At 45.6% G+C, this 12,814-nt stretch overlaps 2 protein-coding genes across 6 annotated transcripts in view; both read left to right on the top strand.

Annotated features, from left to right (window-relative positions):
• SERPINI2 (serpin family I member 2) overlaps positions 1-12,814 on the top strand; it is an 86,197-nt gene that overhangs the window by 36,964 nt on the left and 36,419 nt on the right. For all 5 annotated transcript variants that reach the window (XM_084847446.1, XM_084847447.1, XM_084847443.1 and 2 more), the window contains 2 exons: positions 4,892-5,119; positions 9,646-9,840. In XM_084847446.1, coding sequence (XP_084703572.1) covers positions 4,892-5,119; positions 9,646-9,840 — 423 coding nt within the window. The remainder of the gene's footprint in view (positions 1-4,891; positions 5,120-9,645; positions 9,841-12,814) is intronic.
• Positions 1-12,814, top strand: part of WDR49 (WD repeat domain 49) — a 275,211-nt gene that overhangs the window by 225,979 nt on the left and 36,418 nt on the right. The window contains exons 19-20 of the mRNA XM_084847441.1: positions 4,892-5,119; positions 9,646-9,840. The gene's annotated coding sequence lies outside the window, so the exon portion shown is untranslated. The remainder of the gene's footprint in view (positions 1-4,891; positions 5,120-9,645; positions 9,841-12,814) is intronic.

Below are 12,814 nucleotides of genomic sequence, written 5' to 3'. Positions count from 1 at the left end.
TCTTTCCTCTAAGGAGCTCAAGGAAGTGTACATGTTCATCCTGCTCTCTTCCCTTTTATCTTTGCACAACAATTCTGGGTTAGGTTAGGCTGAGAGAATGTGAGTATCCAAAGGATACCCTGTGAGCATCATGGCTCAGTGGAAATTTAAACTCAGTCCTAGTATGACACTCTAACTACTATACCACACTGGCTTGCGCGTGTGTGCGCGTGTGTGCGAGAGAGAGGAGGGGGAACAGACTGTAAGTTGATGGAAGGTGAAGCACCTTTAGGTGTAAGACCAGGTGCAAAAGAAGACAGGATTTCTGGACTTTAATAGTTGTGCAGAAGAGGGAATTTCAGCAGGGGCAGCTTGCATTAAAGGAGCAGAATCCCTGTCCTCTTTTGCAACTTACCCTGGCTACCTGGCTGTGGGGTAAAGTTTGGCTGTCTTGTAGGAGTGCCTCTGTGCCTCCCCTTATGCTCTGGTTGCATATTTTCAAATTATCTATCTCTATCTCAAAGGTGCTTTAAGGCTGCAATCCCACACACATTTACTTGGGTGTAATTCCTATTCAATGCAGTGGGAGTAAACATGAGCAGGATTTGCACTTCAAATCTCCACTATTTTCCCATATAAAGCAAATGAACCCTGCTAGCCCTGCTCTAATAGCATGGCTCCTGGAACTTTCAATTACTTGGGAAAGTGTTGAACACTGCGCATAGCAGCACGCAACATGTTTTGGGATGGTGCTTGCTATGGTGAGATGGTTAAGATCCAGCTGCATCTCTTCTCCTTTCCTTGGGGCCAGTTTCACAGGCTTACCCCTGAATTTCAAAGCTCCTGTGCATACAGGCACTTCAAGGCTCAGAGAACAGGAATTCTTCAAAGGAGACATTCATGAACTTGGTATTTTGGGGGAAAGTTAAGGTGCTCTCACTAAATGTGAAAGGGCTAAATTCTGCAATAAAAAGAAGGAAACTTTCAGCACTATTAAGACAAGAAAATGCTGATGCAGCTACAGTAATGAAATGGTTCCAGAGGATATGGTCAATAGCTTTTATGTCCAAGCTGATGCATTTTATTAGCAGGCCTGAAGATAGACAGCAACGTAGCACACTTATTCAAAATTGGACTTCTTTCATTATGTAGTAGGGTGATAAATACCTTGATGATGTTAATCCATATGCTAGATTCTGCAAAATGTAGTGACATTTTTACTAGTATTAAAAATGTACTATGCATGGATGCATAGCATTGTTATGGGCTACGCTGTCTTGCTACTTGAAACACCCCTTTAGGAATTCCCGGTATGGCCAGGCAACCAGCCATACTGCAAGCAGATTACAAAAAAAGTTAACTTGTGCACTGCCTGAGGCTTAGCAGATAATGTTTGAATATGACTCTCCATTTATCCTCACAGCAACCCTGGGAGGTAGGTTACATTGAGGGATAAGTGACTGGCCCAAGGTTGCCCAGTGATCTTCATGGCTCAGTGGGAATTTGAACTTGGGTCTTCCTGTTCCAACACTCTGCCCACTGCACCATGCTGGATCTAACATCAATAGGCAGCCAAATTCAGCTAGGGATATATCACCCATGTGCCAGGGTGCACAGGACGTTAGATTACATAAGGAGGTATAAACTCCAGAACAACAAGACTGAAGGGACACTGAGGCAAGGGAAAATGGCTAGTAGTAGTTAGGTCGGGAGCAGAGTGTCTGTCTCTTTTTGACCAGTGGAATCAGCAGTTCAGACCTATTCAGATCTTATTTAAAGCTCCATACGTCTATCATGCAATACCATGTATTTATATCCACAGCATCACCAAGCAAACAATGCCCTGCTCCTTGACACAGAAACCCTCTCCCTACATCATGTTTGGAGGACCACATCCTTACTGTCAATGAAGGTTGGGGGTTGGAGGAGGGGGGGGGGTTGCTCTAGCCTAGGAAAGGCCTGAAAGGGCAATAAGTGATTATGAAAGGCCCCTTGCTCAGGGCTGCATGGAGAGCCAAGGTAACAATGTTAGGCTGCATTAATAGAACCATAGTTTTCAAGTCATAAGTAGTACTAGTTCCACTTCATCCTGCGCTAGTCAGACCTCATCTGGACAGAGCCGTGTCCAGTTCTGGATGCCACACTTTAAGAAGGATGGAGACAAATTGGAACAGGTTGAAAAGGAGGGAAACGAAGATGGTCAGGGGTATGGAGAACAAGTCCTATAAGGAAAAGTTAAAGAACTGAGTGTATTTAGCCTGGAGAAAAAATGGGCTAGCACAGGATATGTTACCACTCTTCAGATACTGTCCCTAAATCCCGCCCCGTGTGGCAGGGAGGGATACAAGAAAAAAAGAAAGCTTCCATTGACCCCATTGAACTTCAAGGACATGATAGCACTCTTCAAGTACCTGATGGGCCAGCCATCACACAGAAGAGGGCAAAGACCTGTTCTTTGCTGTGCCAGTGTAGAGGACTAGATCTAATGGGCTTAAGTTACAGGAAGGTGGATTTTGGTTGAACTTTGGGAGAATTATCTTAATGGTAAGAGAGCTTGACAATGGAATCAATTACCTAGAAGGGTGGTGAGTCCTCTCTTGATGGAGGTCTTTTTTTTATGCAGAGGGTACTCAGTCATCTGCTGGGGATGCTCTAGCTCTGGATTTCATGCATTAAGCAGTGGGTTGGAGGAGATGGCCTAGAAGTTCCCTTCTGATTCTACTCTGACTAGCAGTGGCTGTCCAAGGTCTCAGGCTGGGGTCTTTCCCATTAACTGCTGCCTGATCCTATTACCTGGAGATGCCAGGGATTGAATCTGGGGCCTTCTACATGCAAGGCATGTGTTGTGTTCTAACCACTGAGCTGTGATCCCTTTCCAGGAATGGAGCATTGCTTCTACTAGCAGCAGAGCTTTGATGCTCCAGACCTTGAATGTCTTATGATCTTCCTTGGTCTCACTGTAGAGAAAGCTCTTTTAGGCTGCAATCCTATGCACACTTATTTGGAAGTAAATATTTCTTTCCCCAGCAACAGCCAAAAAGGAGGGTAGTTTCTTGTCATTTCCAGCAACTAAAGTCCTGTTTCCTTTCCTGAGCTAACCCCCCCCCCCTTGCACTTTATAAACTAAATTAAATCTTTGAGCTCCAAACTATTATGCTTTTGGCTGAAACTGACTAGCATACACAAAAAAGAATGTAACCCCATTTTACAATACTCTAAAACCCAAACTGAATGCCGAATTGGAGGACAGCTCTGTTCCTTCGCACATGTTAGAAGTGTTGTATTGATTACAGTAAGGACCAAGAGTAAATATTCAGACGCAGCTCCTTCTCCAGTGAAGATACATCTAGTCAGCAGGAAAAGGCTGGCAGAGGGGCAATAACATCTGCAAGTCTTTCTGGGTTTTCCTAATCCCATAAGGTCAATTTATGCTTGTACATAGTTCTCTATCTTCGTGCAGTACCTGATAACCTTAAAATCACTCTTCCCTGAATAGCAAAGGGCACCTGCTTAATGCTTTGCAGCATGGATGGCTGAGTAGGCAGCATTTCGACCACACCATGATTTGCCTGCTCCCTCTGAGATTATGTGATGCTGCTGGCTGCTTCATCCTGTAAATCCTTAAACTCAAGAATATCCCCTGGCTGCAGCAGAGGTTGATTTGCTGTCACTGCATTTGGCTGGCACTATCAATAGCTCCTGCTTTGGGAGATGGAGTGAAGCTCAATGGCAGACTGTATCCCCTGCATACAGAAGACCAGCCTTGCCCACCCTGGTGCCTTCCAGATATGTTGGTCTGCAACTCCAAGAATTCCCATTGGCTAAGCTGGCTGGGGTATGATGGGAGTTGTAATCCAATACTTTGGAGAGCCTCAGCTTGGGGAAGGCTGGTCTACACTTACAAATTCGCATGTGCAAATGCTATTCAGATCTGTGTTCTCTTTTCTGGCGATGCGTACATGGTGCTTGTTGGGAATATCGCAACCTGGCCTGCAAGTTCCTGGAAGGGAGCAGTGTTGCATTTAGGGAGTTCATGGGAAGTTTGACCACAGCTAGCCTTACGATCGCTATAGCCTACAATGTGGTTTCCTGTGAGTTCTTCCTTTTGCTCCCCCCCTTCCACCATTGCTGGGAGCATGTGTGTTTGCTCTCCCTCCTGCCACTGTAATGGAACACAAGGGGGACTGAACAAATTTCTTTTTAAACTTTATGCTGTACCTGCATTGTATATGCAAGAACATTTGTGAGTAAACCTGTTTTCTTTCATTCACTGAAGAAGGGTGAGATTTCTCCTTCTTTAGTGCTAATATAGCCTGTGTGCATGTGGGACTGGTAAACTGTTATTCTGTTTTGCTTTTGTTTTTTTTCTCAGCTAATTGCCTTTCTAACAGGAGGCATCATTACTAAGTAATCCCATCTGTGTTCTCCTCTTGGGCAGGGCTTTCTTGGGCTCAAGATCAGACTGGACTACATATCCTTATTGCTCCACTGTCATCTAGATCACTTGGCAACATTCCTTTCAATGCCTGTGCTGGGCTATTAAACCCTTTAGGTGTCATGAGCAATTACCTTAAGAGTGAGCCTAAACTCCAAGACTTCTCAATTTTATCGAGGCCATGCAGTCATTGTGCCTGTCACATTTAACAGCAAGCCCAGCTCTCTGGAGAAGTTCTTCTGCTGTTTGCATTCTTCTTCTTTGTTTTCTCCAAATAGAATGGCATTTGTATCATATCTCAGAAACCAGTGAATGCCACAGCTCTTCATCTTTGTAGCAGCCTTGCCTTAGAGAGCATCTGAAACTTGTGTGTGTGTCTGTTATAAAAGCATGTCTGTATTGGATAACTACCCTATTACACAGCTGGTTTGAGTTCTTCAAATGAAGATGTTAACTCTTAACACTTATTTTCTTCAGGTGAAGCCTTCCTGCCACTCCAGACACTGTTCGCTGTCACCTCCGAAGGGAAGGCATTTACATTTAATCTTGCCAATGCCCTCTACCTTCAAGAAGGATTCATGGTGAAAGAACAGTATCTCCATAGCAACAAGGAATTTTTTCAGATGGCTGTAAAGCTGGTGAATTTCCAAGATACAAAAGCTTCCGCAGAGGCCATAAGTACTTGGGTAGAAAACAAAACAGATGGTAAAACAAAACAAAACCCAACTTTCTCTGCAGTGCCTTTACTTTTGTTTGCGTCACAGTGCCGACTGGGTAGGCCTTGTGGCTTTTTCAAGGCTCAGGTTTGGGGGTTAAAGGTGCATGCATATGAGTAAAAACAAACTAAAATATGATGCAAAATTCTGTGTGCCTGGGTACAATGTAAGAGTGCCCAGATCATAAAGTGCCTTCCCACCCTTGCAGGTCCACTTTCAGGCTGCGGAGGTGCTTGCTACACATTCAGGGCAAGAGTGGGCTGAAGAATTGCTTAAGAGTTTTTTTGTGGGGGGGAGGGTGTTAATTTTTTGTTTTGTTTGCTGTGAGAAATATTAGCAGCCAGAGACTTCTCCTTTTAAAATCCCCCCCTTGCTTTCACAGTTGTTCCCATTGCTTTCCTGTGGCTGGGGCAACCCTCCTCCCTCTCTCTGTGGCTATCTTGCCCCACAGTAAATCTAAGGGAGGGAGGAAGGGCGGAAAGATGGAAGGAAACATGGATCCTTCTTTCCTCAGAGGCATCGTGGTTCTGGGTGGATGGAAGATCATTGTAGTTGTGGAAAACTGGCAGGAAAACAAGGACAGCATGGGTAGGCAACTTTGTTGGACTACAGCTCCCACAATCCCTGGCCACTGGCCAACCTGATGGGAGTTGTGGTCTAAAACATCTAGAGGGCACCATGTTGCCTACCCCTGTTGCTAGTTAGTGTCCGTTCTTCCTCAGAGCCCTGTTCTGGAGAGATGTGCCCAGATGGATCGATAGATGGATGTGGATTGCTCCAGCCATGGCAGAGTGGCAGGAACAACAGTTTACACTGTTGCACTGTTCCTGATCCAAATTAAAAAAAGTATCAGGCTCAGCTCCACACTTATGCGATTAGCAGAATGTGTAGTTTGGCCCTAAGGGCCCCCCCCCCCCGAACAGGACTCCTTTCGTTGTGGGCTTGGAGATGGTAGACAGCAGCAGTGCCATGATGTGTGGCAGGCACCTGCAAGCCAGCCACCATTTAAAGTGTCCCACAATGCCACAACAGAGCATTGTGTTGGGTACTGTGGGGAATTCAAAATGGCAGGCCTCTTCCCCATCTCAGCCCCTGCCACCAAATAAGCCTGCAGGCAGGAGTGAATAGCAGGAACACTGGAGGGCTCTACTGGGGTAGCTGGGTCCTGCCTCTAGCTGGGTTTATGGGAGACGGGTGCTGTCTCTTGCTGCCACTGGGATTATTTATTATTTAAACACATTAATGAAACTGATTCTCCCCCCCCCATTTTAGCGGTGAGTCTGGAGTGTGGCATTTTAGTGGAGCCTGGTGGCTCCAATGTCAGTAGGGAGGTAAATCCGCTTCCGGTTTCAGTCTGAACCAGTCAGAACTCTAAAGGAGCTATCCTCTAACTCCTTTAGAGTTCTGACTGGTTCCGACTGAAACTGGGAGCAGATTTGCCGCCCCACCGACATCAGAGCCACGAGCCTCCACTGTGGAGTTTCCTGATGAAGTGGACAAGGTTTTATCAGTTTCACCTGGCTTCTCTAGACCTGCTGCAGAAGTGGGAAAAGCTAGTCAGTTTTCACCCCCCCCCCCAGTTATACTGGACCACTTCTGGGCAAACCTTTTAAAGAAAAGGAGGAGGAAGAGGAACAGCAGCAATGGCAGTGGCAGGAAATGAAGTGAATGCCAGTGGAGATGGAGAGGCAGAGGGTGGTTTTCCATGTGAAACAAACTGCTGCCTTCTGCTTTGTACAGGGTCAGAATAACGAGCAATCATCCTTGAACAGAGCTAGTGCTAGGACGGCATTAGCCAAAAAAGAAAAAGAGAGAGTGTTTTTGTTATTGTCTGGAAGCACCTGAGAAAAGCTACACCTATTACATCTTAGAAGCACAAGGACTCTGTCCATTAAAACTTTTGGCATCCTAGATGTTCACTTCACCCCCCCCCCCCGCAAGAAACACTGAAGAATTTCAGTATTCTTTGGTCCTTTTTCCTAGTGGAAATCTTTGTCCTTTTTTCTGCTGGTAACCGTGGTTCCATTGATCTACTTATTCCAAGTATGAAGAAGACGAATGTTTAATCTGCCAAAAACAAATGCTCTATTTCCCACATTTCCTGTAAATCATTACTAAAACATATTAGAGAAATGAGTTCATGTGCTTGGCTACCTGTGTCAATACAATACTGCAACGCTTCAGTGCGAAGCTGGCAACAGAACTGAGAAATATGATGTTACCCCAGAGTTCCAAGCAGAGGATCTGGTTAAAGGTCAGTGGCATGATCCTGGCTTAGAGCCATTTGTGCTGGCTCCTCTAGTTAGTGAAATCAATGAGTTGAAATTTCACATCAGTTTCATATTACCCAAATCCCAGAATTATGGCACTCTGCCCTAAAATCCCCGCCCCTCATTTCTTTCAAGTTGAGTGGCAAAGTTAGGTATTATATTAACAGTTGGCTTTTCAGTTGGGTTTCTGTTGCTGGGGCTTAACATCAACTTGATCCGCAGGAATTAGAAGGTGACAACATTTCTCTCTATGCTACTGGGGATATGCGGACTGTGTAAAATCCGCTCTGTCTGTGTTTTGCGGATTGTCAGGTGCCTTTTGTTCCATCGTCCGCCCATAGATGGATGTGAATATTTTTTTCGTCATGCAGACAAATACGTAAATACTTACATAAGTATTTATGTAAATATTTACATAATTTGCCCTAGTTTGTGACATTTAGCAAATTGTCCTCCATTCCATTCAATGTTTCCTCAGCAGAAACTTATGTATTTTCCTATGAATTTATATGCGTAAATTTCGGGAAAGTAAAAAATTCATCTGAAAGTCCACAGACTCTGCATGGCCTGCAGGGGTCGCTCCGCAGCGGATTCCACAGGTCGGATTCTTAGAAATCCCAGCTCATTTTAGTCCATCTCAAATTTCTTCAGCATCCCTATAATGCCACACACAGCTCTGTTTAGTCATTCCTGCTGATCAAGCCACTCTCCAAAGGCACAGTTGCAGGGGCAGGCTGAAAAATTGGCAACCCCTAGGTGCCCTCACCAAAGTATTAGAGTAGCACCATTACATTTTTATCTTGGGGTCCTCTCACAGCAATGCTGTACTGTTTAAAGCAAAGGTGGGCAGAAAGTGGATCCCCAGATATTTTGGACTTCACCTCCCAGCTAGGAATATTGGAGAAATCCTCAATGGAATCAAATGAGTTTGGATTTCTATGAATTCGACCCATGGATTCCACAGCAGACTAGTTTTTCCTGAGTTGCACAGATTCTGTGGACTTCCAGACCGTTTTTTTTTTTGCTGTCTGGAATTTTATGCAAATTCCAGAAAAATATGTGGTAGAAAAATATGTAACATAATTTTTTTTTAAAAAAAAACATGGCTGAAAGTGCACATTTCCCCCATAGGCTAAACCATGGAAATTCACATTTTGGGGGGATTTGTGCATTTTGGGTGGGATTTGTGCAATTGGGGTGTGTGTGTGTCACATTTTCACAGGTGTGAATTTTCACAAATGTGAATTTGCACAAATTCAGGAAATTGGGAAAAATCCAGTTCTGTCAGTGAGCAGATGGTGAAACGAAAGGCACTTGGCAATCCATGAAGGACTGATGGAATGGATTTTACAAAATACATACATCCCTACTTCCAGCAGTCCTGACCATTGACCATGCTGGCAGGAGCTTCTGGGAGTTAAGTCCAAAAATTTGGTGATCTACCTTCTGCACACCCCTCGTTTAAAGGTTTTTTTTTTTTAAAAAAATATTAATAGTCTGGTTCTACCAGTGCTTTTCGCACAGACGTTCAGTGCTATTAATTTCTGTGAGACTTGCAGCCTTATCCGAAGTAAGTCTCCCTGTATTCAATTGAACGTAGTCTCAAGAAAGTTATGTATAGGACTGCCACCTTACAGCCTGATCCTAAATGTGTTTTCACAGAGCCCATTAAGTTCAAAACGACTGACTTCCTATTTCCCCTTAGATTCATGACAATAAATACAGTAGGTGCTGCATTGCTGCTATAAAATTGTGGTTTGTTCAACAGGTGTTCAATGAGAGGTGCACAAACAGGTTTAGGTGTCTGTGCATGGACCACTGTTTGTGACAGCAGCCATACATGCAAGAGGATGTTGCAAAGGGGTATCACCACTCCCTCCCCTGCCTGCATTCAGTATCCCAGGTTGTACACACTTCATTTGTATTGCATGTACACCACTAAACAGATGATCAGTGTTGTCACCTGTAATTTTGAGTTTTGGTGGCATCAGTGAATAGTAGACACTTGGGAAGAAAGACAGGGAGGAGATGTAGGTGTGCTGCTTTTGGAACAATTAGTATCAGCCTGAGTGGGGATTTCAAACTTGGTCTCTCAGGACCAAAGCCAACCCTACATGCTACACCACATTAGTTTCCACGATGGTGCTTCTTAGGAGGCAATTTATTTTTTATCTTTGTACTGTTGCTTCACTTTAGCCAAATGTAAGGAAACAGGTGAACACATTGTCAATCTCTTTCTACATAGGTAAAATAAGACATTTCGTTGCAAGTGATGATCTTGGTCCCTTGACTAGACTTTTGGTGGTGAATGCCCTTTTCTTCAAAGGGAACTGGAAGCAAATGTTCAAAGCAGAGGACACCAGTTTGATGGCTTTCACAAAGAGCGACGGTTCTGTAACTGAGATACCGATGATGCATCTTCAGCTCACAACAAAGCTTGGTAATTCAAACATTCCATCCTGGTCATGTGGATAAGTGAATACTTTTAATGCTGTAAGAGCAGTTGCTGTGTTGGTCTTGCAAATGCCATGTAAAATCCAAAATAATTCCAATGAGTCCTTTCAGTAGAATTTAGATCAACTGCATTCACCAAGGAGCAAGAGCTAAACATAATTCTTTTTAAAAAATTGCTTGATCCTATGCATGTTTAGACAGAAAAAAGTCCTACAACTCCCAGTGTGCCCCAGCCAGGCATGCTGGATTAAACCATAAAACTTCTGTGCCAATTATTTTATCTGTCTGTCTGTCTGTCTGTCTGTCTGTCTGTCTATCTATCTATCTATCTATCTATCTATCTATCTATCTATCACGCACACATAGGGATGGATGGACTTACCTCTGCCCGCCCTTGTGCCGCTCCCCTGCTGGTCGGTTGACCCTGCTCATGCTGGGCTGTGAGCCACTAGTGGTCCATGGCCACTCAGTCAGTGGTGCACGGGCACCTGCTCCCCCAACAAGCCACCATTTTGCAAAGAAATGGTGGCTTGGGGTTTTCCATAAAAGTAATGTTGCATAAATGGTGGCCATAAAGGGGCCATTTATGCAACATTACATGAGTAATGGCCCCTTTATGGCTGCCATTGATGTAACATTACTTTTACGGAAAATCCCAAGCTGCCATTTTTTTGCAAGAAGGTGGCTTGCTGAGGGGTTGGGCAGCTGTTGGGTGCTTGCAGATCACACGGTGGCTTAGTGAGTGGGGTCTGGTAAGTGCGATGGATTGGCGAACAAGGTCCAGGAGGCTGAGCGGGTGGGAAGGAGTCCACTAGACTTCACCCTCCCTCAGACTCCCGCAACATCCCCACATACACATAGAATGTCCTCCATCCTATCAGGATTTGAGGGCTGTGTACAAGCAATGGTATAATGTTATATAATGTTGTCACCTAGAAGCTTACAAGTAGGTTTACAATCCAGGAGTCCAGAGCATACTTTGTATGTTATATCATGCTCAAGCGGGGATTCAGTAGCCCATATGGAGCTCCTTCCCCCTTTTCATAACATTTTTCATTCCTGTCTGGAGACCCCTCCCCATTATTTCACTTTGCTTCAGGCTCTATTATCCCTGCTGCAATGTTCAGTTATGCTGCAATAGCCTGTCTTCCACTGATGTAAAAGCCAAGCTGGTGTTGGTTCATTTGACATAAAACAAAGTGAGCCCTCTTGGTCCAGAACAAAAATTCCAAAATTCGCAGTCAGAAAATACCTGTATAAGGACCAACTAAACATGCACAAATCATGGATATGTTTTTGGGAGACATGTTAGGAGGAGACACATATTTAAGTGGATAAAACCCTACTAGCTGCTAAGCTGGTTTTTAAATTACACCTAGGACAGATGGGACAGAGAATCTCTGCCTCTCAAGGACTAGGGCTATGCACTGCTTCAGTGTGCTTCAAAGCAATCTTGAAGCCCAGCCGCCACTACTGCTGCCCAGCCACCAGGTCCTTCCCTGGGTCCTGTGGACATGCGCTGGCAGCCATCTTGATGTTCGGGGGGGGGGGAGTCATTTTAAAAATGGCAACTCCCTGTAAATACAGGGAGTCGCCATTCCAGAACAACAAGATGGCTGCCAGCGCGTGTCCAGAGGGCCTAGGTGCTGGTGGTAGTGGTGGTGATGGGGTGGCTGGGCTTCCAGGTCACTCCAAAGTACACTGAAGTGGTGCACAGTCCTAGTCCTTGGGAGGCAGAGATTCTTTGTCCCACATATCCAGAGGGCCTAGGAGCTGGCTGTGGCAGCAGCTCCCCCAGATCACTGGTGGCAGGGGCACCGGCATCATCTCCCCTGGCAGCACCGGCATCATCTCCCCCTGGCAGTGGCTCCCTGGTGGTGGCTCCCCTGGTGGCAGTGGCCCCCATGGAACAAGGGCCCATGTAAGGAGCTGGGGCTGGGTGGCATGTTGCGGGGGCAAAGCGAGATCTGGATGACCGAATCCCCCTTCAGCTTCATAGGCTGAAGCGAGTTAGGACCCCCTTGAATCAGCCCAAGCCAAATGGGGCCCACCTCAGAAGCCCCAAAGCAGCCTCCGAGTCGGATCGGGGGGGCCCATGCACAGCCCTGCCAAGGAGCCTTTTTGTTATACAAAACTCAGTATGGCCTGGATTTTATTCTTTCATGTATGGAGGAATCAACCATTGTGTGATGATTTGACCTAGCTGTAACCTGAAACCCGCGTGACACCTATCAGAGCGTAATCCATTAAGGAAGCAATGCTGTGACCTCAGAGGGATTCTCCCCTCTGAGTTTGGAGACAGTGCGCCAACCTTGGAAGGGGGAGTCAGAGATCTGCCCCCTTCCCCCGTCCCTGCGCAGCTGGCACAGGGAAAGAACAACGATGGCTGTGCTCTGAGGTTGGAAAATTGGCCTTGGAGAGGGGGCAAAGAGGGCAGTCTGGTGGGCAGGGAGGGGAGGAGTTCAGAGAGGCCAGGATATGAGCCTCTGAGCCTCTGCCAGCCAGCTTCCCTCCCCCTTCCATGTGCCATTGCTAGATGGGCTAAAAAGCCCAACTAGCGAAATATGCAAGGCAGGAGGTCAGGGAGGTGAGGATCGCCTCTGCTGCCCCTATTGCCCTGCATTGGATAATCAGAAGCCTCTGAGTTCAGGGACTTCTGATCATCAAGGGCACAATCGATAGGATTGTGCCCTAAGTCTGTGCTTCTTCCTCCTCCTCTCCATCTTCAGACTCAAAGACTGCAGATTTATGACTTCAGCATCAAGGCAGCCTACGTTTTCTCCCTCCTACAGACCACCCTGGCCCCAGCCCCTTTCTGTACCATCTTGCCTGCTGAAGAGATCTGAAGGTCTTGAAAGCTTGCAATCTCAATGTTGTGCATTTCAATACCCACGCAGGGTATTGTCTGACTGTGGATTTTGGAATGTGTTCTTTTGGTGAAAGAATGTTGTTTGAAAACA

The sequence above is a fragment of the Heloderma suspectum genome, chromosome 3, assembly GCF_057233095.1.
Source record: "Heloderma suspectum isolate Gila_16-S chromosome 3, 16-S_ref, whole genome shotgun sequence".
In the NCBI taxonomy this organism is placed as follows: Eukaryota; Metazoa; Chordata; class Lepidosauria; order Squamata; family Helodermatidae; genus Heloderma; species Heloderma suspectum.
Note: the sequence above shows the minus strand (reverse complement) of the source record. Positions and strands in the feature narration are given on the sequence as shown.